At 33.3% G+C, this 26,188-nt stretch overlaps 1 protein-coding gene and 1 long non-coding RNA gene across 3 annotated transcripts; one reads left to right on the top strand and one right to left on the bottom strand.

The window, feature by feature from the left end:
- Positions 1 to 570: 570 nt before the first annotated feature.
- Positions 571 to 16,980, bottom strand: LOC111047694 (cell division protein kinase 2 homolog CRK1-like). Of its 2 annotated transcripts, none has more exons than XM_022333504.2 (4): positions 11,124 to 11,296; positions 4,572 to 5,549; positions 2,906 to 2,976; positions 571 to 1,397 (listed from the first exon to the last, which is right to left on the bottom strand). In XM_022333504.2, exons 2-3 carry the CDS (start codon positions 5,539 to 5,541, stop codon positions 2,918 to 2,920), a joined length of 1,029 nt encoding a protein of 342 aa, XP_022189196.1. In that variant the 5' UTR covers positions 5,542 to 5,549; positions 11,124 to 11,296; the 3' UTR covers positions 571 to 1,397; positions 2,906 to 2,917. The 2 variants fall into 2 exon arrangements, with proteins under 2 accessions (XP_022189196.1, XP_039298443.1); XM_039442509.1 differs by lacking the exon at positions 11,124 to 11,296 and adding an exon at positions 16,853 to 16,980 and having other exon boundaries at positions 629 to 1,397.
- Positions 16,981 to 17,516: 536 nt separating this feature from the next.
- LOC120354797 lies at positions 17,517 to 26,166 on the top strand. The gene is made up of 2 exons (XR_005573189.1): positions 17,517 to 18,027; positions 25,677 to 26,166. It is a non-coding gene; the product is annotated as an uncharacterized LOC120354797 (long non-coding RNA).
- Positions 26,167 to 26,188: the final 22 nt, after the last annotated feature.

The following is a 26,188-nucleotide window of genomic DNA, read 5'->3' on the forward strand; positions in this document are numbered from 1 at the left end:
TTTATAAAGCGCCGCTAGGACTGTAAATGGCAACAACTATTAGGCTCAATGAAGGCAACCTAATCGCACAAGCCTCGTAAACCATTTTAACAGACTTATCTTCCACTCTGTGCGTTTCTTTGAATTCCATTAAATCATTCAAGAATAAAGTTGAATCACCATGAATTATATTGGATCTACTGAAATAAGAACCTGATTTGAAATAATTTATATTTACATAATTCAAATCATCATTCCTCAACCAATTATTCTCTGTTATCATCATAATATGGATTTTATTATCATATTCAATAGTTTCAATATAATCAATTTTATTGCGTAACCCTTGAACACTCCACGTCAAGAAAATCAACTCAGTGGACTAATGACCCTCTATATCCCTGAAAGTACCAGAGGCCGAGCAATACTACCATTATAATAATATTACTATTAACCTCATGATTAGTGTGATTAGATTAAATAGTTGGTTGAATTTATTTTCTCTTAGATGAAAAGAGAAAAATATTAGACTTGAATTGAAATTGTTAGTCTTGCAACAAGGCTTTGGATTCTGAAGGATTAAATACTAACAGACTCCTAAAAATTTTATTCAATTTGTAACAACAATGAATTCAATTACATTAGTCAGTCAGTTAATTTATTCAAATGGAAAAAAACAAAGTAAAAATTCAAATCAATACAAAATATGAACTCAATATAACGATATGATAATGAAAAGTAACAAATTATTGGAGTACAATTGTTTGTTGTTAAGTTTTTGGCAAAGAACAACATAGGCTCTTTGTTACCTGACAGAAACAATAATTATGAAACTACTAATAGTGGCATATAATATAATGATTTCAACTGAGAGAGTCCAATGTGAGAACTAAAATTAACACAAAATATGAGTTCAGCATAACAGAGTTGATGAAAAGTAACAAATTACTTGAAGCAGATTTGTTTTTTATTCTCTTCCTGGCAAAGAACAACATAGGCCTACCGTAACTATTGCTTTTTAAACTGTCAGAAACAAAACAAACAATCCAAACGATGAAGAAACAAATCCAAAAAATAAGTTATTATAAGTTACTATAAGTATCATAAGTAATAATTTATGTCACCGAGTTATGAAATAATAAATTAAAATTGTTAGAGCAAAAGTGAACTGCTATAATATATCATGTTCTAATTGTCTGTGTCCCTTCACTTTCCACACTCTTATTCATTTAACTATGCTATCCCACATCACTTATTATTTAGCGCTTTTCATCCTGCAATGCAATTTTCTGTTCTAACTAATTCATTAATAGCCAAAGTACCATTCACAATATTTTCCTTCCAATCCCTTGATTCACATAATCTCATCTGCTCACTTGCTCTTCTCGATCCTAATTAAAGCAGTCACCATGTTCAACCTGTAATACATAAAATTATAAAAATTATACATTTATCAAGTAAAAATAATAATGTAAATTTATTTGTAATTTATTCAATGTTATTAGCATTGGTTACCAATAAAGGTATAGAATAAATTTCTTTACCAATAAAGAAATTTAGAATAAAGGCCCGAATAAATATTTTTTTTTATTTCAGTTACATTCATACAAGTCCATGCACTACATAATTGTAAGAGAACTTGTGATTGGATCGAGTCTGCTGATTCAATTTTTGGAGGTCCAGTAGGGGCTGGCGGAGCGTTCTGGCAAGCCGGATAAGGCGAGCAAGTGAGACTGCCGGCTAGTAGGGTATAAATTATTATGCTAAAACTGAAATTTTGTGTATTATCGTAAATTATATTTTTTTTTCATCTATAAGAGTATTAAGGAGAAATATTTCAATTAAAAAAAATGTTCATAAACTCCTGATAGATATCCATTTTTGTGAAATTATAAGAATTGGTTCCATACTTTCACTCGGTTTGGATCATCAACTTTCTAAATTCGGCAGAGAAACAGTTTTGGATTAATTCTGTTGTTTCTCTCCCAATCATTGTTTTGATTTTGTACATGTGTAAATGTGCAAGAAGAAAGCAAAGCTCTGATGGTCTTTGAGAGGAAGATAGTTAGGAGGATATATGGCCCAGTGTATGAGAATGGTGCGTGTGGAGACTGAGGAAGAACCGAGAAATAGAAACAATTCTGCAAGGCAAGAATATTCTTCGTTTCATCAAGGCTAGAAGGATAAGCTGGCTGGGACACGTGGCAAGAATGACTGAGAATAGGATGCAAAAAGTCATGTTAAATGAAAATTTAGATGCAGTCAGAAGAAGAGGAAGGCCAAGAGTGCGATGGAAGCAGGATGTAGAGAGGGACCTGAGAGCGTTGGGTGTCAGGGGCTGGAGAAGGAAGGCGGAAGACAGAGATAGTTGGAGGATGATTATGGAGGAGGCCAAAGCCCACATCGGGCTGTACCGCCAGGATAAGTAAGTAAAGCATGTGTAAATGAAATAAATAGATACATCACTGTCATGAGATTTGAACAAATTTAATACTGTAGTTGATTGAGTAATTTTAAGAGTTTAGTGGAAATGACATTAATTTTGCAATAATGAGAATTTATTGAGATTACTCTTTGATCTAATTAACATCCTATATTATTTTATAATAATGTAATTGATGAAAGAGAATTTAAACCCCAAACAACGACAGTGCAATGAGAAATTGAATCAAATCAATAAATTCATGACGAATATTTCTCCTGTCTTATTTGGCCAGCCAAACGTTGAAAAGATAAAAAAAATATAAAAAGTCAAAGTGTGTCATTGGAATTATAATGAATGAACTATACCTGAATGATTTAATACGTCAATCATTGAATCATTCATCTAAATGATGAATGCTTACCTAATGAACTAATAAATGATTTTCAATAGAAATTTAGAATAAAGGAACTCGCATAAACATTGTGAAATTATAAAACTTACATTTTACTTGGCCTACACTGACTCTGGAATAGCAATAGTCTGCCAATCGACTTCTGCGGCGTCGTGTGCGGCTGAAAACAACATAATAAAATAATGTATATTTCATAGTCATAGAACTCATTCAATAATAGACTCAAGACAATAATGATTCAAATTTGTCAAAATTTATAACATTTCTTAGCTTTAAAAAAGAAGATTATTGATTTCAGGTTTAAAAAATATTTCCCAATTATTAGAAAAATAATAATATTTTTAATGAAAATTATTTCATTAATCCTGCGAGAATACATCTTTGAAATCTGTGTTGATTTCTCATTGAGCATCTCAACTGGAATATAGTAGGATATTTCATTCCGAATTCTCCTAATTATTCATCCCCAGTCATTGATTCGCAACTCGATCAATAACTGATAAAATTAACAATATACCGGTTGAGGTGTTGCAGAGATTAATGAGGAATTTACAGATTCCAAGAATTTATTCGTGCATAAGGAAGCCATCTTAAGGAAATAATAAATTCAAGAAAGTTTCAAGAAGTTCAAGAAGTTTCTTGAATGGCAAGTTTTGTATTTTCAATCATTATAACTAACATTTATCTTCCCTCTTCCCACTTTCATTTCATTATGTTTTCCAATTCCCGTTATTTTGCGTCACATTTGTACAACTAGGAAAATTTATACTAATTTAAGTGAAGGTGGGTTGTGATTAAGCTTACTATAAAAATCATATTTCATAGAAATACATATAATTCATATTTTGATAGAAATAATGTTGTCGAAGGCATTACCAAATTCTATTATAAAGCGGTTTACATGCGCGTTATACATTATAATAATATAGACTGTGTTTTAATTGAAATAACTAGAACCCATTTTTATGTTAAAAAACATAAAAAAAATATTTTTTACGTTCCATTTTTTAAGACACAATCGGTTTTGATAAATTCTGAAGTGTCACTCTTTAAAAAAAGACTACTACTTGTTTCACTAAAAAAACTATCAATAATGGACCTTTAAAAATAAATTATCTTGAACATCGTGGGCTATAGTTTATTATGGTAGAAATGTTGCTACTGCGTATGATAATATTTCTATAGTTACATGTAAAAGAATGTACCGTATTTGTTTCTGTGAGCAATTTTTATTTTTAGAAATGACAATGACATTGGTAATACTGCAGCAGTTGAATTTATATTGATCTAATAGGCTAACGATGATAATTAATTAGTATAGTAAGTGGATCGATTAGCGTATCTTATATGAATCTTCATGTCTCGTATCACCTACAATATTACATCTTGAAATAAATAAGTTGAATAATAATAATCATCTTTAAATAAACTAGAAAATTAAAAATCAAAGAACTTTTTTTAACATATATTTTTATCATTCTCAGCATGTTTCAGCTTTTCAAAGCCATTTTCAAGTCACTATATCTCTTATTGATAATTCTTCATTTTCAATTTCTAAGTAAATACAAGGAACCCTAAACAGGGAAGTGAGCATTAAATGAATTATGCATGTTGTGTTATCCAAGTTGTTGAGAAGAATTCAATATGGATGTCAATAATTGATGTTTCACTACTATATACTGATAAAATATCATAAAAAGAGATTACTTTTCTCAGGAAAAATTCAATAATGAAAAATATAATTGTATGACTTACGTGGTCTTGTGATTCTACGTTTCTCCATATAGTCTCTGACAGCATCTGTCAAGTCGGCAGACGGAAGGGGCTCAGCAGAAAAAGATGCCGATTGAAGCACTTGGCTCGCCGTGGCTCTTTCAGAAGGCTCCACTTTCATCAGTCTCTCAATTAAATCTCTTTCAGATTGAGTGTGCGACATCATCAGTCTTTCCAGTGTGTTTGCGAAAAAGCTTGTATCGTAATGTTTGGCCCATTCATAGTACTTTCTGTATGAATTCAAACTTGAGACAAACGGTCCAGTAATACAGCCGAACAGGTATGTAATTGCTCTCAATTCAGATTCAGAATCAGGTTTAGAATCTTCACTGATGAGGCATTTACTGTTGTTTGTGAAAATTTTGAACAAAATTAAGCCGGCGGACCACAAATCCATAGTGGTGTTCACATAAATCGGATCGCTAGTTAATAGAAATTCGGGTGGGGTGTACCCAACGGTGCGTATTCTGTAAAATGGCTTGTGGACGTTATTTTCAAGCATCGATTCAAAGTCCGTAATCTTCAATATGCCGTCAAAAGTCATCAGGAGATTTGCCATTTTAATATCTCCGTGCACCATATTTTTGGCATGAATTGCTTCTACGCCTCGCAAAAACTGGCGTGCAAGGTTTTTCTGTTCTGGCTGATTGATCCGATGGTATTGAAGGAATTCTTGCAAGTTGCACATGCATAGCTCCAACACAATTGTACGGAAATTATCGCATATATCGAAAATCTTCAGAATTTGGTCGCAATTTTGGAGTTTTTGGTAGCCTCTGATTTCGGTCAAACGGGATCTACCAAAATTTTGTTTCATCACAACTGTGGCAGGATCGGGGCTGTTTTTCAACTTTCCTTTATTAATCACAGAGAATGTTCCTGAGTAAATCAGTGACATTTTATCATACTTTTCCCAAGAATCCGACAGCGTCGAAGCAGCCGAAGAAGCCATGTCACTACCTGAAAATAAAAAATAGATAGATTGGCCAAAGAAGATACGTCAATTCTAATGAAATAATAATTTGAAAATTCTCAGTACTCAGAGTTTTTCAAGTACTGTATTATTCTTTCTGGTCTTCTGATTTCAGAACAGATTCAAATTTTACTTTATTAAGTATTCAAATTGGCATATTTTGTAAATGATCACATTCTAATCGGATCCATTCTCTGACTGGAAATTTTTATAAAAAATCAAGTTATTGTATGCGCTCAGAAGATGGAGTAGAATAGGCCTAGCACAGTGCTTTTGAAGAGGAAAAACAGGCAATTATTAAAACCTATTAATAGAGCTGCGCAGGCTGAACCCAGCCTGGGTAGTCTACTCCATCATGAGATTGGTGGTATTGATTATAGGAGTGTTCGCTGGCATGAGACCCTCGTTTTTGGCTAACCTTAAAACCTTTCCAGCCTGCGAAAGAGCTGCTACTGTGATTGCAGGTCAAATGCAGAAAGCTGTCATCCTTGGACCATTACGTCTACTCACAGAGAACAATTTAATGGTACTGGACCCAGTTTTATTGTTTACCATATAGGCATGTGGAGCAGTCACTCTGGTAGAATCGCTTATTGTCACTCTCATGTGGGTATTATCAATTATCATGTGCTTGTCACTTTCAATTGGTATTAAGGTATCCAATTCCTCAAGGACACAGAAAAAAAGGAAAACCACCTTAGGAAGAGAGACTATCTCGGCAGGTTGACATTCTGAGAGAAAGAATAGGTCAACTCACTCAGTACATTCATGGCAATTGGTCGAAAATAGTAATTATTAAAGCATATCAGAGATTGGAGAGAGAAGCTTCTCATCATATCAACAGAGACCCGCTGAATAGAATTCCCCAAGAGATGATGGATACTCTCACTTAAAAGCTGTCAGTCAAGGTTAATAGACTAAGGACCTACAGGCTATCATTGATGAGAAAGGAAGATAATTATTACCTCAACTTCTGCCCTCAGCTTCTGAGAAGCTGTTCTACAGAAGCTTGATCAAGGAAGAGTTATACAACCTCAGCTGAGTGAAGTAGAGGAGTATTGGGGAGGGCTGTGGGCAGTAATGACAATCAGCAAGCCCCATGGATACAGAATGAGAGAGATACTATAGGCTGGTGGCAGCACCACAAATGCCAAATATGGTCATTGGAGCAATCAGGCTACCACTCAATCTCTGCTAGAATCCAACGTAGGCCTACGTTGGTTGCTATGTATATGGATGGAAAACTGGTAGCCACTTCAGCCAAAAATTGTGCAGCTTGTCTGGCCCAGGTGAGGACCAGTTGCTTGTTCTTGTCACTGCATTCTTCACCTCAGCTAGAATTTAGCTCAACTATGAAACCTACAGTTATGCTACTATAAAATAGAAGATCAACAATTCTAGAATCTAGATCATAAATAAATCACTATTGGGATTGCTTCTTTTATCAGATCAGTGGCATTATTCCGATAAATTAGAATAATGCTTCCAAAAAATCAATTTTCAATATTCCTAAATAATGTAAACAGTCTTAGAAGCTAATAACTACACTTGGGTGTGACTACCAGTTGTGTGGGACAGTACAGATAAACAAAACGCACATTTCTCTGGGGAGAGTTACAAAATTAGTTGATTCTAAAGCGATTGTGTTCGATGAAAGGATGAAATTCCAGAAATGTTCATGAACAAACTAAAAGATGGAGGACACATTTGATTTTCAGTTTAAAACATTTTCTTGCGTATCTGTCATCTCTTTATTAGTAATAATAATAATTCAGGTAATGTGAAAAAATTTGGAAAACGAGGCAAGTGATGTTATCTATCGGCAGCTGAATGAAATATCAGTTTTCAGATTTTCCTAATTTCCAGATTTTCCAGGGGGGGGGGGATTTCGCTACTTTTCCGTTTCGAAATCAATAGATATTCGCGCTTAATTTGAATCATTGAAGATGGAGAAGAAGATGAAAAAAATATAAAAAGAATCAAGAAGAAGAGGATGAAAAAAATCATAAAAAGAATCAAGAAGAAGAAGAAGAAGAAGAAGAAGAAGAGAAGAAGAAGAAGAAGAAGAGAAGAAGAAGAAGAAGAAGAAGAAGAAGAAGAAGAAGAAGAAGAAGAGAAGAAAGAGAAGAAAAGAAGTGAAAGAGGAACTTCGCCTGTTTTGCCATTTCTGGGGGATGGGCATCTTTGATGATGATTATTGCACAGATGCCAGATCGGAAGATGATAATAACCAAGGTTTATGGAAAGAGGGCTCTATAGATCTTGCTCATAGCCAATAAGCCAGTACTGCATATTAATTATTTTAATTTATATAAACTAGTGAGGCCCCGCCATCAGGGGCTGGAGAACTCGCTCATGAACTGTTGTACTGATTTTGAACTCTGCAACTGGTAATTATATGTCGATATGGTATATGTATACTGTTTATGGCGAATATGAATCAATGTAACTCTATAGTTCACTGCGTATGGGTGAATAATTCGGAATCAAAATATTCTAGACAGCTGAAATTAAGTGACTTCGCATAATGTACATACAGTCTGTGTGATAAGTTCCAAAACATAAATCAATAGTCATCTGGATGATAATTCACTAGAGAGTTTTTCTTATGAATTCTTAATGTTTTCATATTATATCCTCAAAGAGGACGAAGCAGGAGGCATTGGGCCAACGAGCTTGATCTGCATTATGGTTCAAAGAAGTGTAGAAAATTTGAAGTTGAAACGAATTAAAAGTGATTATTGAACAAACAAACAAACCCACAAATGGACATCGACTCGAGGTTCTAGTCATCAGTAAGAACTCGTTACGCTCGTTTAAAAAATATCCAAGTAAATTATACACATCATAATCACATACACATCATTTTGATGTTATTCAATCTTCCTCACCAGTTTCCACACACTGAGTGCCGGTTGCACAAAAGCCTATTAAATTTTAACCCTGATCAATTCCACGAGAACCATTCAGAGAAGCTGTCCTTTCAAAAACACCTCTAATTGGTTCTCGTGGAATTAATCACGGTTAAAATTTAACCGGCTTTTGAGCAACCGGGCCTGAATCTATTATCTCATATTCTCTAGTGCGCTCTCTCCTGCTTTCTAAGTCTCTCTCTCTCTATCCAGTCATGTGCTGATGGGAAGGATATTATTTCATATCTTTTCAGAGAGTCAACAATTAACAATTCATTGTTGAAACACTGCCGATGTATTCAGTTACATTACAATATTTTATTATTGCTATTTAAATTGAATTCAATGTTCATTCTGTTAAATTACTTATTATAATTTGTAAAACTTGTTAAATGCTTATGGTACAGCTTTACTGTAATTTATTGTTAATTAGTTATTATCATTTGGTTATCTTCTGTAGTAGATATCTGTGATTCAAGTTATCCCGGCCAATCTTATGTGATGTTAATTGTTGATTATAATGTTGATAATGGCCGATTAATTGTCAGTCCCGGCTGAAATATGACAGTCGTAAGGCCCATTGACGGCTTGAATGATATATTCAGGCGGTGGGACCTGTGAGGAATGAGGATAGAATGTAACATTCATACTCTCTGGGTGGGACCTTCCCGCAAGGGACTCCCCACCAACAAAAGCCATACGAATTTACTTAAATGGCCGATTCTACCTCAAATATATTTAATTCGTGTCAAAATAATACTTTTATGATTAAATGATGAATTTTCATAATTTACATGACATTTTTTTATAGTTCATTATATTTCTTCATAGCAAAAATGATTTGGCAGCGGTACGGAGTTGAAAAAAGATAGAGAGATAGATCAGATAGCAGATGCTTTGTCTAATGAAAGACAAGGATAAGAAAGCAATATGTTATCAGATACTGACTGTATATAACGTGAATCTCACTAAAGATGAGATCATCCAATCATAATGAGTAATTCACTTCTCCAATTAAAACTACGTGCATATTTTTACAGCTATGTGGGACGAGAGTCCAAAATACCTTTATTCCAAATAAACCATGAGATGCTTTGGTTAAGATTTCAGCTTAAAGAGGGTGATATAATTAAAAACCAAAAACGGAATGGAAAACAAGCTCTAATCTTCTATTAGGATGAATTTATTATAGATGAATGGATAAATACAACTAATTTAATTTCATTTAATTTTTATGGTAATGTATCTTGTGGGGTACACTACCTTGTTACTGGGAAATTAAGTTCAGATTATTAACAAATTTCAATTATTTGTTATTGATTTTTTAGTCCATGGTAATTTCCTAGTAATTTCCCATGGTGAACCCCCAGGGGGGAGATGAGAGGGATATATCCCCCCTCCCAAAATATTAAGATTGACTCCCCTCTCAAAGAGCTCGTTTGAAAATACGTTTTTAGGCTTTAAATTCCAAATTTTTCCGGGGGGAGGGACTCCGGTCCTCCTTTATTCTGGCGGTATTCCATAGCCCAGACCCCCCAGACCCCGATGGTCATGAAAAAAATTAGATGATAATTCAGTCTTAATAAACATCTCAACCAAAATAACAATATTCATAAATGAGAAATGAGTCATTGTTATCAATGACTCATTACCGTAGTACTGGACAACTCTGTGACTCAGTTTTCTGTGAACCTGGCAGTGTGCACTAGGGGACAATTCACAGTTTTAGAAGCCTTCAACTGCATTTTTACAATCAATCGAAAACTTATAATTTCTACATAATGTGATGCCTTTCACATTTAAAACAACATTTCATAGAAATAATTTTCATTCAGTTGGTAAAAAATCCATCAAGAACATTTTTCTAACTCTGGTCACTGGAAATTTCTTCCATACGGAATCCATATATGTTTGCAGTGTAATTCGAAAAGTATACCTATTTATAATTATGTCATTTCTAACCCAAGCAACCACTTCAACATATCACGATGCTGTATATATGTTACAGTTGAGGTTGGAATCAAATAAGCCGCTCAAATTAATTTTCGACATTCAAAAATAGCTAATAAAAGTGACTGCCAAGTTAAGGGATCCCGTGTTCTCGACACATTTTGATAAAATAAGCATAGAAACGGTACCTACAAAATGTTGTGAAAGATTTCAAGAAAAATATTTGTTGAACTGCGAAACTCTATTTTCGTAACTGTATAATGACTATAAAAATTCTGATAAACATGTACCTGATTTTTATTTTTCGAAATTATAAGGAATGCTAAACTTGTAAAATTTGAATAGGTAGCATGCTCATAACGGGCTTGTGATTCCAAAAGTAAAACAGCAACTACGATCGATCATACAAAATTCTACGATTGGAAAAACTACATTGAAGCCATTTTTCAAAGGTAAAATGAGGTAACAAACAGTGAAACCAAATTTCAAAGATAATTTCAAATTTTTACGAGATTTTTTATTTGCTGTAAAATTTTGTAACTTGCTTTTTATTATGAAAGAATTATGGCTTAGAAAAGTCATTTTTACTGAAGCAAAAAGTTTAAAAATGAAGGTTATATTTTTATTGTAAAATATCATTCTTACTGAACCGAGAAGTTAAAAAGATAGTTTTTCTAAACTAAATATAACTCAGCCTACCTTTGTAGCGAATAAAATGGATTTCAGATGAAATTTTTAATAAGATGAACACTAATTAAGTTGAATTTCTTCCACTTTTTCCGAATAAATAACTTTTGTGTAAGAAACAATAGACACCGCTAAGCAAAGATGAGAAATTATTGGAGTGCTTTTTTACGAATTTAAATAAAAGTGCTGGTTTGAGTGTGGTAGTAGTATTGGCTCTATACATTTAATCAAATATCATAAACATTTTAAAATTGGTGATAATCAATGAACTATGAATAAATAAATCCAGAAAGATTTAAAAAATATTTTATAGCTGTAAAAACTCAGTGAAGGAAAAATATCAGACAAAAAAATGAATTTTATACAGCGATTTGAGCGCTCTCTGTGTTCAGTTCTATTTGGACGAACTACCTACTAACCTATAGTTCACACAAAAGGGTTGTATTGTAACCGGTTCACCGATCTGCATGTTCACCGTCTTGCATAAGACGAGAGCAACAAGTAACATTATTTTACTTTATACTTTATAGGTACATTATAAATCCAGTTTTATATCATGTGAATCATGAAGATTATAATAAAACACAATTAAAGCCGATTAGTAAAGGTTTTCAACTCAAAATAAGGTAACTATAATCTTTCTCCAGGTAACTATAATTTTGAGAAGATCTTAGTGTTCTCAACTGTTTTATCTTATTTTTCTCATCTAAGTTTTCAAAATGTGAAAATAATAATATATAATATTATGCAAAATTTGGGCGTAACTGTACTCTACAGGCCACTTGTATTTCTTATTAAAGTCAATCTGGGATGAATCTGATACCAAATCAACTTGAAATTATACGTCAATAACCTGCGGTTAACCTTTGAAAAACAACATGGGTTACCTACGTGTAATCCCAGACCATTACATTTTCTGTTGTTACCTTGGCTGCTGTAAACTTGCAGATCTGGGATTTTTTGTATTCTATAACTATCTATCAACTTCCTGCACACGTAATTTAGAATCTGTAAGTCGGTCAGAAGTGGGTGCAAAAAATCCCTTGTGGTTACGCATATAATTCCTGTTATCTTGAGTGTACAGTTGATTCTTGGGTTTCGCTAGAAAATTTTTCTTATTTTATGTAGACGATCCCAATTATATATTTCTAGTTAGAGATATGTTCAAACTCGATGATAACACAATCAACAGGTGGTTTCAGGAAAAATATAATCGAATAGTGCTCTTCTCTGTTCTCAAATCTCAATACCTCGGGAGCCCTTGATGATAGAAAATTGAATTTTGTCTCAAATTGTGGACCAGGATTCTTCCTTTCACATGCATTGGATTAAATTAAGGATTAATCGTTTTTAAATTAGTTACATGAGTTTGTTTATTGTTTTTTAAGGGACGGATACAAGGATCCAAAGGTTCAAAGAACCCCACACGTCAACCGAAGCTTATTGTGTTCCCAAGTAGTATGTTAGTCAGGTAAACCAATACCTGTGTCCTTTAAAAGAACCAGGAGTTTTCCCAATACTAACATCCCATTCATCACCTGGTTGCTTGTCGCAATCCAGTGTGATATGTTTGGTAGTCTCTTCAGACTGATTAGTCCTTGTGACCTACATGAGTTCCACTCACGTTCTTTGAAGGTCCTTCCGCTGTGGAAGGGGTGGCCAAGCTGCCTCTAGGGCGCCCGGCCACCCCTGACTCAGCCTCTTGACCCACATTTGTGCCAGGAGTTTCACCCATCTCTGGTCTCTTTCTTTTTTTTGCCCCTCCGAAACTTTGCAGGGTCAAAAACCTCACCTCTCCCAAGAATTTTTGCCTAAATGGCCGCACTTCTTTGAGCAGTGGAGAGTTTTGGCTTCTTCACCCACAAACTCGTGACCTAAGTGAGTTCCACTCCTGGCTTTTTTGTAGGTCCTTCCACTGAGGAGGGGTCGCCAAATTGCCTCTAGGGCACCTGGTCACCCTCGACTCAGCCTCTTGACCTACATTTGTGCCTTCATCTCTGGTCTCTTGGGTTTTTCTTTTTGCTCCTCCGAAACTGCCCTGACGGGGCAGATCCCGTGGGTTTGAAGGCAAGGCAACTTCTGGAGTGGCCTTGAGATCCATTTTAGTCGCCTCCTACGACAAGCAGGGATACTGTGGGTGAATTCTGGTTTTCAACACATTCTTGAGTGCAATGTTCGACTCAAAGCTACCCCAACCCACAAGGGGCTACATAAGTGTAAAGAAGTCAAATATTTAAATAAATGTATCCTCTCTCCAGATTTCAAGCCATTTTTCAATCAAGCGGAGTGAATGAAGACAAATTTGAGTCAACAGGGCTTAATGAGAATAAACAGGAATAACATGGAGAGCTTAACAAACTTCCATATCCAACCCTATCAAGTATGAATCTGCTTGAAAGATGTAGAAAAATGCTTTGAAACTCAATGAAAAACTTGAGAAAAGAAACCCTCTAAAAATGCTGGAGGAAAAAATGCTTGGAAAACGCTGTAAAAGCGCCCAATTTTATTTTGGTCGTATCTTTGGCGTAATTTTGTGCTCTCAAGACAAAATTTCTGGACACTAGCAGAACTTCTCTGTACCAAATCTGAACATGATTAGTTCTTGAGGCGTAGAAAACGCTCAAAAACTGCGGAACTTGGGCGCTATTCCTAGACCCTCCAAATACCAAATTTTTATACCTCAGCTGAGCCTATTAACGAAATGTGAACATTTTCTTTCAATTAGTTTATGCAAAATGTGAGAAAACTAAAACAAAAACACTAGAAAACTGGGAAAGTTTATCAAAAAATCATCAATCATGAATATGCTTGTAGAAGAATGAAAAATGAATAACCCAATGAATAAATTGAGAGAAAATAAATCTTTTAAAAACATTGAGTATCGTATTTCTGTAAAAACGACTATATTGGGCGTATATTTGGCGTAATTTGAAGTCCTCTCAAGACAAAATTCTAGACCCTTGCTGAACTCTTGTACAAAATTTGAACATGATCTGCCAATTAGTTCCTGAGAATGCCTAGAAAACGCTGAAAACCCGCCGATATTGGGCGGAACTTGGTCGTATTAACTTTGGGCGGAACTTAACTTCCAATTTAATATTTTTACTCCTCGGCTGAGCCTGTATACCAAGTTTGAACATTTTTGCCAATTAGTTATTTTTATCAAAAATCATCTGATTACTTAGCTCCAAAAATGTGGAATATAATTAAACCAACTGAGGAAAATTTGAGGTCAAAACATTTATTGGAAAAGTATATATCAGACAATTTTTGATGAGCATAGTTGATATTGAGAATTGGATTAGATCAGTGGGTTAATGGCACTTTATGTTTTTATTTTTTCAAGATTTATTTTTATGTTATTTTTTTTTAAAAGGAAATGTGTTTGTGATTAAGTGAGTATCGGGCTTGACTCACTCTTATTTTTGTTAAAATAAGTTTGGTAACTACAACACAATTTTCATTACAGGGGTACCACATATTATTGTTTCTTGTACCATACAGTATGGTAGGCTAATTATGTAGTAATATAATTGTTGAACATAGAAGTATACTACATTATGTATTGTTTCGTTTTTTAAAAGAAATATGAATTTTTAATATTCGTTTTTTTAGCATTAAGTAGCTGGAAAATGTGGCTTATGACTTTTGGTTATATTATTATGACTGCATATGGCGATGTTTAAATGTATCTTTGTATTCTTACATTGTTATATTTTTGAGCCAAAGCATTTGATAAATTTGGCTAATAACTTAATATCTTTGTTTTGTTTTTTCTTGTAATATTGTACTGTTGTTTATGAGAAACAATAAATTCTATTCTATTCTATAATCAATAATAATAATAATAAAACTGCACTGTCACATTTTCGTGATAAAAACATTCTACTTCTCCAATATTTACAGTTAACAAATATTTTGACGTTTTTCAAAGCCAATGAATGAGTTACAATAGTTCAGAAATAAGTAATATAAAGTTATTAAAATTTACTTAATTGTTTTATTCATTATATTTATTTGAGAAAACTTTATGAATATTACAGCATAGTTTTTGTAATGAAAATACAGTATAATACAGTATAGAACTATCTGATCCAAATTTAGCTAAATTTTCGATTAAAATGCGGAAGCTGAACAGTAATTGGACATGTTGGATTTTTCACAAATTACCCTCCAATACTTCACTTGCAGATGCTTGACTTGTGAGTTCCTTCGTGTAAAGATTTTGTCCAATATAAAACGCAGTTTTTATCAACTGGAAAAATGAAATTGATTTATTTTAATTCAAATAATAATTGTTAGAATATAAATTTTGTACATGAATTCAACTATTCTTATCAGTTCTTGACAAGCTGAATGTGAAAAATTAAATCAAACCTCTTCTAATTAAAGAGTAATAATTACCATAGAAACATTTTTTCTTCAATACACTAAACTAATATTTGAAATGTTTCCTGTCAAACTACAGCTTCAACTACTACAGGGAACTTTCAAGTCAGGTACCTATAATAATTCATTCAACCAGTCAAATTAATTATAATCATATTATTATGTTTTAGAATCACTAGTAACTTTTTATTTTCTTTGACGAGTATTTCCTTTTATTTTTTAAGGTAACAGTAATTCTCTAAAATGAAACTATAAAGTAGCCCTTTTGAAATAAATGGTGAATATTATGATAATAGAGAATATTGTAACTAATATGCTTCATTATCAAATTAGTCCATCCATCACAATCATGAAGAAATTTCGGCGTGTCTGCAATAAAATAGTGAATGTGCAGCATAATATAGTTGACCTGTCTCCGGTAATTCAATTCAATATAAATAGGGAGATTTTAATTTGAAACTATCATTTCAGTCCAGCCTCGATCAATCCAGTTCAGTTGAGTGGAAAATCATAATTTTACAGTGAGCCTTTCTGACCAATTTCAATATCGATAAAGTACAGTAATTTACAGATATCAATGAAAAATGGTAGTATGAAGGAACAAAGAACAATATTTTAATATGATTAGTCTTGAGGTAAATTATGTACTCCAACCGTTTTCATGGAATCTTACAAATTAGGAATATAAATTACAATAATTAACAATATTATTTAAAAATCATTAATTCTATATTGAATTAAAAAAAAGAATAAAAATTATAATAACGATAGTAGAAAGTGGGATAAGTATTTTGGAACTAACTGATAGCAATTTATCCTAATTATATTACAATGATTGGTAAAATATATAAGATTGGCTATAATGAGAAAGTTTGTAGAATTTTCAAGTTAAGTTCAACATTTTCCAAGGTTCAAATTTCTGGAATATTTTCAAGGGTCCGTTGTTGTTTATTGCTTCTATCTAGGCCTATCTTTCCAAATTCATAATATAAAATTAACTCTCCGTTACACTTTTTGAGTGAAAATCGTGGACTAAAATTAGACTAAATTTTGAACAGAGGAGTTTTTGGCTGATGTCTGTTACTTAATCCTCAAACTCTTATGTTTCAGAATTTCCTTAATTTCATACTTTATACAAAAAAAGTTGAATGAATAAAATGCATCTCTTGTAAAAAGTGTGTGCGTATCAAATTATTAAATAATATGCTCATTTCTAAGACATATTATGAGAGTTGCTCTTATATTGGTACCAATCTATTGTTTAAAGTATGTGGCAGAAAATAAATTTTATAATTGATATTATGTTAATGTTCAAAATTAGTCTCTTTAGACAATAAGGTACGTGTACTTACATCTTTGAATGACAAGTAGCTAAGAGAGAAAATACCGTGCGGCCTCATCTATCTACATTCAGCTCGTTTCATCATAATATGCAGAGTTTTCCTGAACCAATCGGGTGAGTTGGTCCATGGGAGCGAGGCTACAGATTGCCGCAATACCTCATTCTGAAATAAATTCAAATAAAATATTACTACTCAATACAGTTCCATGACAAAAATTTACAGATAATCATTGCATCACGAATTTCAAAACTTTGTCTTATATTATTATCGCCACTTTCTGTGTAGTTGAGAAGTAGATATTGTGGTAATTATTCATATTGAATAAAAAGACTAAGAAATTGTCAAAACCACAGATTTTATTAAAAGTAGAAAGACCGGTTTCGGTCTTATACCATTATCAATCTCTACCAGATATATAAATCTCTGTGGTTTCAGATTTAATAAAATCGGTGGTTTTGACATTTTTTAGTTTTTTTTTTGTTTAATATTATTATCGCCCATCAGATTATCACAACACAAAATGCCTATTTTGTATTGAGACGGCGATTAGGGCTTTAGACGCTCTCTTATCAAATGTTCGCCTGAACGATCTCTTGCCAATAGGAGATCCTAGGTCTTGAGTCAGCGCAGTAGACACTCTCAACCCTACTTGACTCTCTGCTGAAGCTAGAGCAGTCTAGTATATCCCGGGCGGTTGAACGAGTTAGGTGAGGATAGTCACCTCTGCTAGTACCGTTATTGCAGATAGTGGTCACAGACGCGTCGGTGCAGGTAAATAGGTCGGGTTAATGGTTGCCTGAATCTGTGGCTTTTACGGAATCTCTTAGGCGTGGAAGTCGTGGGTCCTGGAACTACTGGAGTAGTGAAACGTGATTCGTATTGAAAGGAGATTTGCCTTGTAAGGTCCGAAAGACGTGGGCTCAACCAGTTGGAACTAGTTGGGGCATGTTCGCGACTTAGGTTAACGCGCTGCAAGGCCGCGATCATATACGCAGCTATTAGGCGCGTGCGGAGTTGTATCGTATACGGTAACTCGGGTCTACTGCTTAGACAGGGACGGCCGACTTTGTCGTGGTTAACTGGACGAATCCCAGTTACCACGTACACGAGGGTGCGAGACGCACTCTGTATAGCCGCGCGGTGGGCATGCACAGTGCCAACGGGTACCGCGGCTATTCAAGCAAGTAAGTACATTCCTTCTATCATCATTCTCTACCCTCTATCACCCTTATTTCCTCTCTTATTTGCCCGGTATACTATTTTGTGTTATCCTCCCTTTATCCTTACCCCACCCGTCTTTTTACCACACACCTCCCCGGTCTTAGCAAGTTCTCGCCTTCAGGTGCGGAACAACTAAGCCGAAACCCATACCTTCCTATCTGTCTTCCGACAGGATAGACCGACTCTATCCTTCCCGAAGCGGGGAAGTCTGCGACCTCTTAAGCTCGACTTCATCCCCCGCTTCTGTAAACACCTGAACTTTGGGAACTCCTTCGGGGGGCCTACGTGACCTCCGAACCCTAGAGTGGAGTAGCGCGCTGGCGTCACTCCTGTGTGGGAACCCCGCACGCTTGACGACGGCGTTATTCTGCTAATTCCTCCCTTTGTTCTATATCCTTTCCCCTCACACCTATAGCAAGACCTACGATCTGGCTGAAATCCGGCATAGCTTGGCTATTTACGCCCGCGCAGAGTGGGGTGCCTGCTTTCTGTCCTCTCCAAATAACCCTTCCCCGGGACGGCACCCACTGCCGCGTTATACGCAGCGTGACCACAGCCCCATTCTTACTCTCTGTTATCGGGCATACCCATCCCAGAGCCGGATTTTCCCTCTCAGCTTCTTTTCCTTTTCCCCATCCTAGAGCGGCAGGAGTCACCAGCTTCACGACTCGAAGCAGGGTCGAACTCTTCAGCCACTCACTTCCTTAAACAACACGTTACATCACAGGCTAGGGTGTTTCAGCCATTGGCTAGGGTGTTTCAGCGGCGCGCGGTCACCTCAGAGTTACTTGCTTGCTCACCTCATTTCCCTTCTGAGTCAAACCGGCCTGGAATAACACCAGGAGATCTTCAAGATCGAGTTGTGGGCCAAAGTCTTGTCAGAAGTTAATGATGTAGGAATTAGATATTTATAAAATACAATACAGAGTGACACAGAATGACGGGATCTTCTGCTAAAACATTAGTTGGAAGGGCAAAAATAATATTTCAATATTGTTGATGTTGTTTTCGATGACAAAGCACTTGATAATAACTTTGTTGTTTTATAACTACTTTACTGGTTTAACTTACTTTTTCCTAAAATTAAACGTAAAATTGCAATTTTTGCACTGAATAACATGCCTAAAATGGTCTATTCCTAATAATGAACACGTTACTATACTATAAAATTTCTAGAGCATATAATCCAGATAGAACATGATTAGTATAATATATTCAGTAATTTTAGCACTAGCAATATAATATTCCTTGTGTGTTGGAAGTGAGATGCAGTTGACTTATTATGTTTCAGTTCTAGTCAAGTACAGAATATAGAATACAATTCAAATTTATTAATGCTCAAGAAAAGAATTTCACCTTTTAGGCAAAAATCGCTAAGGATCAAAATAAAATAAAACTTGAGAATACTACATGATATATGATAACAGTGACAATACAAATTTTTAAAGTGATGTCTTTGAGAATGACAATAGCATAAGAAGCTATTAAGAACAATCAACTGCATAAGGAAATGTCTTTTAGGACATAGCGAAGTCTTGAAGAAATAGTTACATTTAAAAAATACCTATTTGATAATATCTTCATGGCATGCAATTGATAAAAACATCACATCCTGTTTTATGGATGATCTGGCTGATCACAAGTTCATACTTACAAAAATGTTTTTTTAACGGTTCATACGTAGTAATTTACCAAATAAAAATTATATTATAATTCATTTTTTATGGATACAGTTTATTGTATCTTTTATCTTCTACCACATCTACCTATCTCATTTTTCTACCACAAAACTCTCAAAAGAAATTCAATAAAAATGTTTCATGTAACGGTTACAGAGACCTGATCTAAGAATATTATATTTCATATAATTCGTATTTTATCATTTTTATAGACTATTAATTATTAAGATTTAACATAGTGAGCAGGTGTTTCTAAGTTCATTGATTTATTCATTCAGCATTCTTAAATTTGCAGTGATAATCGAATTTGAAGATCTACTTTATCTGATTGAAATGCGCTGGCCATTGTGATGCACAAAGAACACAGTTAGGTTTACAAAAATTAACATCGTGCCATAGACTATTATCCTATTATCTTCTCTGTTTCATCAGCTTGTGGAAGATTCAAAAATCACGAAATGATATGACTAATTAGTAGACTAAAATAATATTTGCTTTCTCAATACATCTGAGTGCCCTTTTTTGAATGTTGAAGACTATTCAAATTTTGTTTAAATGAATTACCCCACACTACAATTGCATACCTTATATGGGATAGTATGAGGCCATGGTAAGCAGTTAGCATTATTTTTTTATTAACCAGCATTATTTATTATTTAACCTAGAAAGCTGCCGTAAAACATTATCCCTTATGAGATTTTACATACATATCCTACATAAATAACCATAAACATAAACAATCATGCCATTTTAAATTCCTATGCAATAAAACACCCAAGAATGGTGTTGTTTCTTCTTGATCAATTTGATTTTCTCCTATATAAACGTGTATAGCTCTTTCCTCAATTGGATTTATATTTACTTTTTAACTGCACATATTGGCATCTCTTACTATTTATTGTTAACCGTCTCTGATTTAGGAATTGGACTACCGACTGTACTCCATTAAAAGTGTTTATTTCTAAAGTATTCAAAGAGGAATTGCTTATGAAAGAGGAGAGCGATGTGTAATCAGCAAAAATAAATCTGTTATTACTTGACTCTTTTGGAATTACTCAACTTTTTTGATATACAATAAAAACAGTAATGTACCCTAAATTGAACCCTGAGGTACACCAGCCTGGACCTTCGATCTCTGGGATTTAATTTTAACCATTTCATTCTCCTTCACTTCAGTAAGTTCTACACACTGATCTCAAGATATGATTGAAACCATATTTTTATTCATTCTGCCTCTGATCTCCATTCTAGATGCTGAGGTTTATACCATGATCAGCTCTTCAATATTCAGATTTTTGTCAGTTCTGTTGAATTTCGGCACCCTTTCTTTCTGTTTTGTACATTGTTAAGTCTTCCACCGAGTTCTTAATATGGCAATCTATATATTCGAATGACAAGATTAAATTTACAATCTACAAGCCATTTTTGTAGACTACTAACTTTGATTATTAGTTGACAATAATTATGAAAGATAATGCTTTATAGTTCATAGAATATGTGAGACTTCATATAATAATCTACTGAGAAGTGATATAGGTAACACTACAATCTTCTGAAATAATATTTCAAAATACCCGCTAACATACACAGAGTATCAAACAAATTTTTGTAACATTATATTCAACGTACACTAAAAAAGAGTGCCATGGGCTTTGGTTTTCAACTTGAAAATATTGATAACCTGTATAATATTGGTTTTTGATACAGTGCTGAAATATACATTTATAATGAATTGATTGTATATCAAATTGAGATTCATTGTTACTTCAAAATGGTTTTCAATTCAAATACAGTAATTCATATTATTATATTTTTCAGTTGAGTAACATCACATATATGTCAAACTGGAGGAAGATATGGATGCTGCAAGAGAAAACTACATGAGACTTGAAGAGGGACTTGACAGTTCCAATAGAGGGAATATGTTACACTAAAAGCCCAAGTAAGGGCTTTGGAGACTGAGCTTGAGCTGAGCTGACTTGAGCTGATTGAACCCACTTTTCATGAAAAACATCATTAGCAACCTTCTGTCATTGTCACCAACAAACCCATCTTATTTAGAATCATTTTCCGTCTCACCATTGTCTGTGAGACGATTCATCGTTTAAATTGCCTACTGCATATTCCATTTTTCCGTCAGTTGACCAATTAATTATTAGAAAAGTTATAATATATGTTAATATTGTAAATATGGAGACAATATAAAGGTACCTCCTTGATAAGTCCGGTATCTCTGGAAACAGTGTCTCTAACACTTTCAATGGAGAAATAATAGATGACATTGCTAAATCGTCACAATATACTGTACTTACTGTACTGGCCCTTCTCATTAGATTGAATGTTGTAATCATGAGCGAGGTCTACTGTTCGCAGAACTACTAGTACTTTTGATCGCATTGTCACATTCTCTGACTGAAGTTAACAATCAGGAAAAATTCCCTGTTCTAGTGAGGTGTTGATAAGATGAATCAATGGATCCAATTCTCACATTCTTTCAATACTTTAGTTGAGACACCATCTAATCCGACACTTTTTTATTATTTAGGTTTTAATTATGCTTGACAACTCGTCACTTGATACCAGATGGAATTTAAATACATTTTCTACTGTCTCAGTATTTACAGTATTTTTGCTCTATTTCCTCTTTCTAAACCAATTGTTATTTTTTATATGTTTTTTAAAATAATATACAAAATTTGTCAGCTTTTCCACTATTTATATAATTGTCATGGTTCGTCTCCCTCCAGAAATCCAAAACTTTTATCTATGTGCTGGTGTGTATAATCTCATCATAATATGAACCTTCAACTGATTTTTATTTTTACATAGTGTAAATTTGTTATGCAACTGGCTAGGTTAAATAATAAATAATGCTGGTTTATAAAAAAAATAATGCTAACTGCTTACCATGGCCTCATACTATCCCATATAAGGTATGCAATTGTAGTGTGGGGTAATTCATCTAAACAAAATTTGAATAGAGTCTTCAACATTCAAAAAAGGGCACTCAGATGTATTGAGAAAGCAAATATTATTTTAGTCTACTAATTAGTCATATCATTTCGTGATTTTTGAATCTTCCACAAACTGATGAAACAGAGAAGATAATAGGATAATAGTCTATGGCACGATGTTAATTTTTGTAAACCTAACTGTGTTCTTTGTGCATCACAATGGCCAGCGCATTTCAACCAGATAAATTAGATCTTCAAATTCGATTATCACTGCAAATTTAAGAATGCCGAATGAATAAATCAATGAACTTAGAAACACCTGCTCACTATGTTAAATCTTAATAAATAATAGTCTATAAAAATGATAATATACGAATTATATGAATTATAATATTCTTAGATCAGGTCTCTGTAACCGTTACATGAAACATTTTTATTGAATTTCTTTTAAGAGTTTTGTGGTAGAAAAATGAGATAGGTAGATGTGGTAGAAGATAAAAAATACAATAAACTGTATCCATAAAAAATGAATTATTATATAATTTTTTTTTGGTAAATTTCTACGTATGAACCGTTAAAAAAACATTTTTGTAAGTATGAACTTGTGATCAGCCAGATCATCCATAAAACAGGATGTGATGTTTTTATCAATTGCATGCCATGAAGATATTATCAAATAGGTATTTTTTAAAATAATGTAACTATTTCTTCAAGACTTCGCTATGTCCTAAAAGACAGTTCCTTATGCAGTTGATTGTTCTTAATAGCTTCTTATGCTATTGTCATTCTCAAAGACATCACTTTAAAAGTTTGTATTGTCACTGTTATCATATATCATGTAGTATTCTCAAGTTTTATTTTATTTTGATCCTTAGCGATTTTTGCATAAAAGGTGAAATTCTTTTCTTGAGCATTACTAAATTTGAATTGTATTCTATATTGTACTTGACTAGAACTGAAACATAATAAGTCAACTGTAACTCACTTCCAACACACAAGGAATATTATATTGCTAGTGCTAAAATTACTGAATATATTATACTAATCATGTTCTATCTGGATTATATGCTCTAGAAATTTTATAGTATAGTAACGTGTTCATTATTAGGAATAGACCATTTTAGGCATGTTATTCAGTGCAAAAATTGCAATTTTACGTTTAATTTTAGGAAAAAGTAAGTTAAACCAGTAAAGTAGTTATAAAACAACAAAGTTATTATCAAGTGCTTTGTCATCGAAAACAACATCAACAATATTGAAATATTATTTATTTTCAAGTAATTTATTGAGTTTCTATTAGATGCATAAAATCTCACCAATTATAATTTTTGCTAATTCAATTATTATTATCATCTTTACAAATAATATGAGAAAGAGTTATAAAATATTGAGTACAGGTATGTCTTAAATTGATTGGGTTTGAAAAAATATGTTCATACAGAGTGACACAGAATAACGGAAACTTTTGAAAACGCCATAAAACATTAGTGGTAAGGGCAAAAATGATTTTATTCGAACTAATGTAAAGTTCAAGACTTGTCATTTGATAAATAATAATTAATAATATTTAAATAAAAATATTATATAAATTTTTATAATAAAATTTAAATTAATAATTAATAGCATCAATCACTTTTTGACAATTACTTCTTTAAGATGGCTTCCTCCTGAACGAATACACTCTTGAAATCTGTGTTGGCGATTCCTCATTGATCGCTGCATCATCTCATCTGGGATGTAGCGAATTTCATTTTGAATAAAATAATGTTTTAATTTTTATTCAATTCAAAATAATTATTGATGAAATTGTGAGCGAAATTTAACGACAGGACAAGTGTGTTGAATATGCTTGTTTATTTAAATAATTATAAATTTTAATATAATATACAATTATTATTATTAATTACAAGTGGATTTTAAAATTTCTATGCAATAAAACACCCAAGAATGGTGTTGCTTCTTCCTGATCAAGTTGATTTTCTCCTATATAAACGTTTGTAGCTCTTTCCTCAATTGGATTTATATTTACTTTTTAACTGCACATATTGGCATCTCTTACTATTTATTGTTAACCGTCTCTGATTTAGGAATTGGACTACCGACTGTACTCCATTAAAAGTGTTTATTTCTAAAGTATTCAAAGAGGAATTGCTTAAGATGAGCGATGTGTAATCAGCAAAAATAAATCTGTTATTACTTGACTCTTTTGGAATTACTCAACTTTTTTGATATACAATAAAAACAGTAATGTACCCTAAATTGAACCCTGAGGTACACCAGCCTGGACCTTCGATCTCTGGGATTTAATTTTAACCATTTCATTCTCCTTCACTTCAGTAAGTTCTACACACTGATCTCAAGATATGATTGAAACCATATTTTTATTCATTCTGCCTCTGATCTCCATTCTAGATGCTGAGGTTTATACCATGATCAGCTCTTCAATATTCAGATTTTGTCAGTTCTGTTGAATTTCGGCACCCTTTCTTTCTGTTTTGTACATTGTTAAGTCTTCCACCGAGTTCTTAATATGGCAATCTATATATTCGAATGACAAGATTAAATTTAATATCTACAAGCCATTTTTGTAGACTACTAACTTTGATTATTAGTTGACAATAATTATGAAAGATAATGCTTTATAGTTCATAGAATATGTGAGACTTCATATAATAATCTACTGAGAAGTGATATAGGTAACACTACAATTTTCTAAAATAATATTTCAAAATACCCGCTAACATACACAGAGTATCGAAACAAATTTTTGTAACATTATATTCAACGTACACTAAAAAAGAGTGCCATGGGCTTTGGTTTTCAACTTGAAAATATTGATAACCTGTATAATATTGGTTTTTGATACAGTGCTGAAATATACATTTATAATGAATTGATAGTATATCAAATTGAGATTCATTGTTACTTCAAAATGGTTTTCAATTCAAATACAGTAATTCATATTATTATCTTTTTCAGTTGAGTAACATCACATATATGTCAAACTGAAAGAAGATATGGATGCTGCAAGAGAAAACTACATGAGACTTGAAGAAGAGCTTGACAGTTCCAATAGAGGGAATATGCTACACTAAAAACCCAAGTAAGGGCTTTGGAGACTGAGCTTGAGAAGCGCGAAGCTCATCTCTAGCAGGCAAGGCATTCATCGATTTGTAACTGAGAGATGGGTCAACAGTCATCCTGGGAAACTCACAACAGGGGAGAGTTGAATGAAAAAGAAAAGTCCAGTGATGGTCGCTCAGACATAATTATATGTATGTAGAACTCAGTTATTTTATGTAATACAGTTTCATTTTACATACATAGGTACTGTTCACTGTACCAGCAAGACAGCTATGCTGTGCTTGTTATTGAATTCAAATAAATTAGGTTGATTGTCAACATTGAAGATATATGATTATCATAATGATATTATGAAAAGGTATGATTACATGATGTTTGATATCCATTCACAGTTTTCTTTCTCTTAT

The sequence above is a fragment of the Nilaparvata lugens genome, chromosome X (genome assembly GCF_014356525.2).
Source record: "Nilaparvata lugens isolate BPH chromosome X, ASM1435652v1, whole genome shotgun sequence".
Taxonomy (NCBI): Eukaryota; Metazoa; Arthropoda; class Insecta; order Hemiptera; family Delphacidae; genus Nilaparvata; species Nilaparvata lugens.

Coding starts and splice junctions, on each gene's coding strand:
- LOC111047694 (XM_022333504.2), bottom strand. CDS start 5,541: ATGGCTTCTTCGGCTGCTTCGACGCTGTCGGATTCTTGGGAAAAGTAT. Junction 2,977..4,571: donor ACGTAGAATCACAAGACCAC/GTAAGTCATACA, acceptor TGTTGTTTTCAG/CCGCACACGACGCCGCAGAA.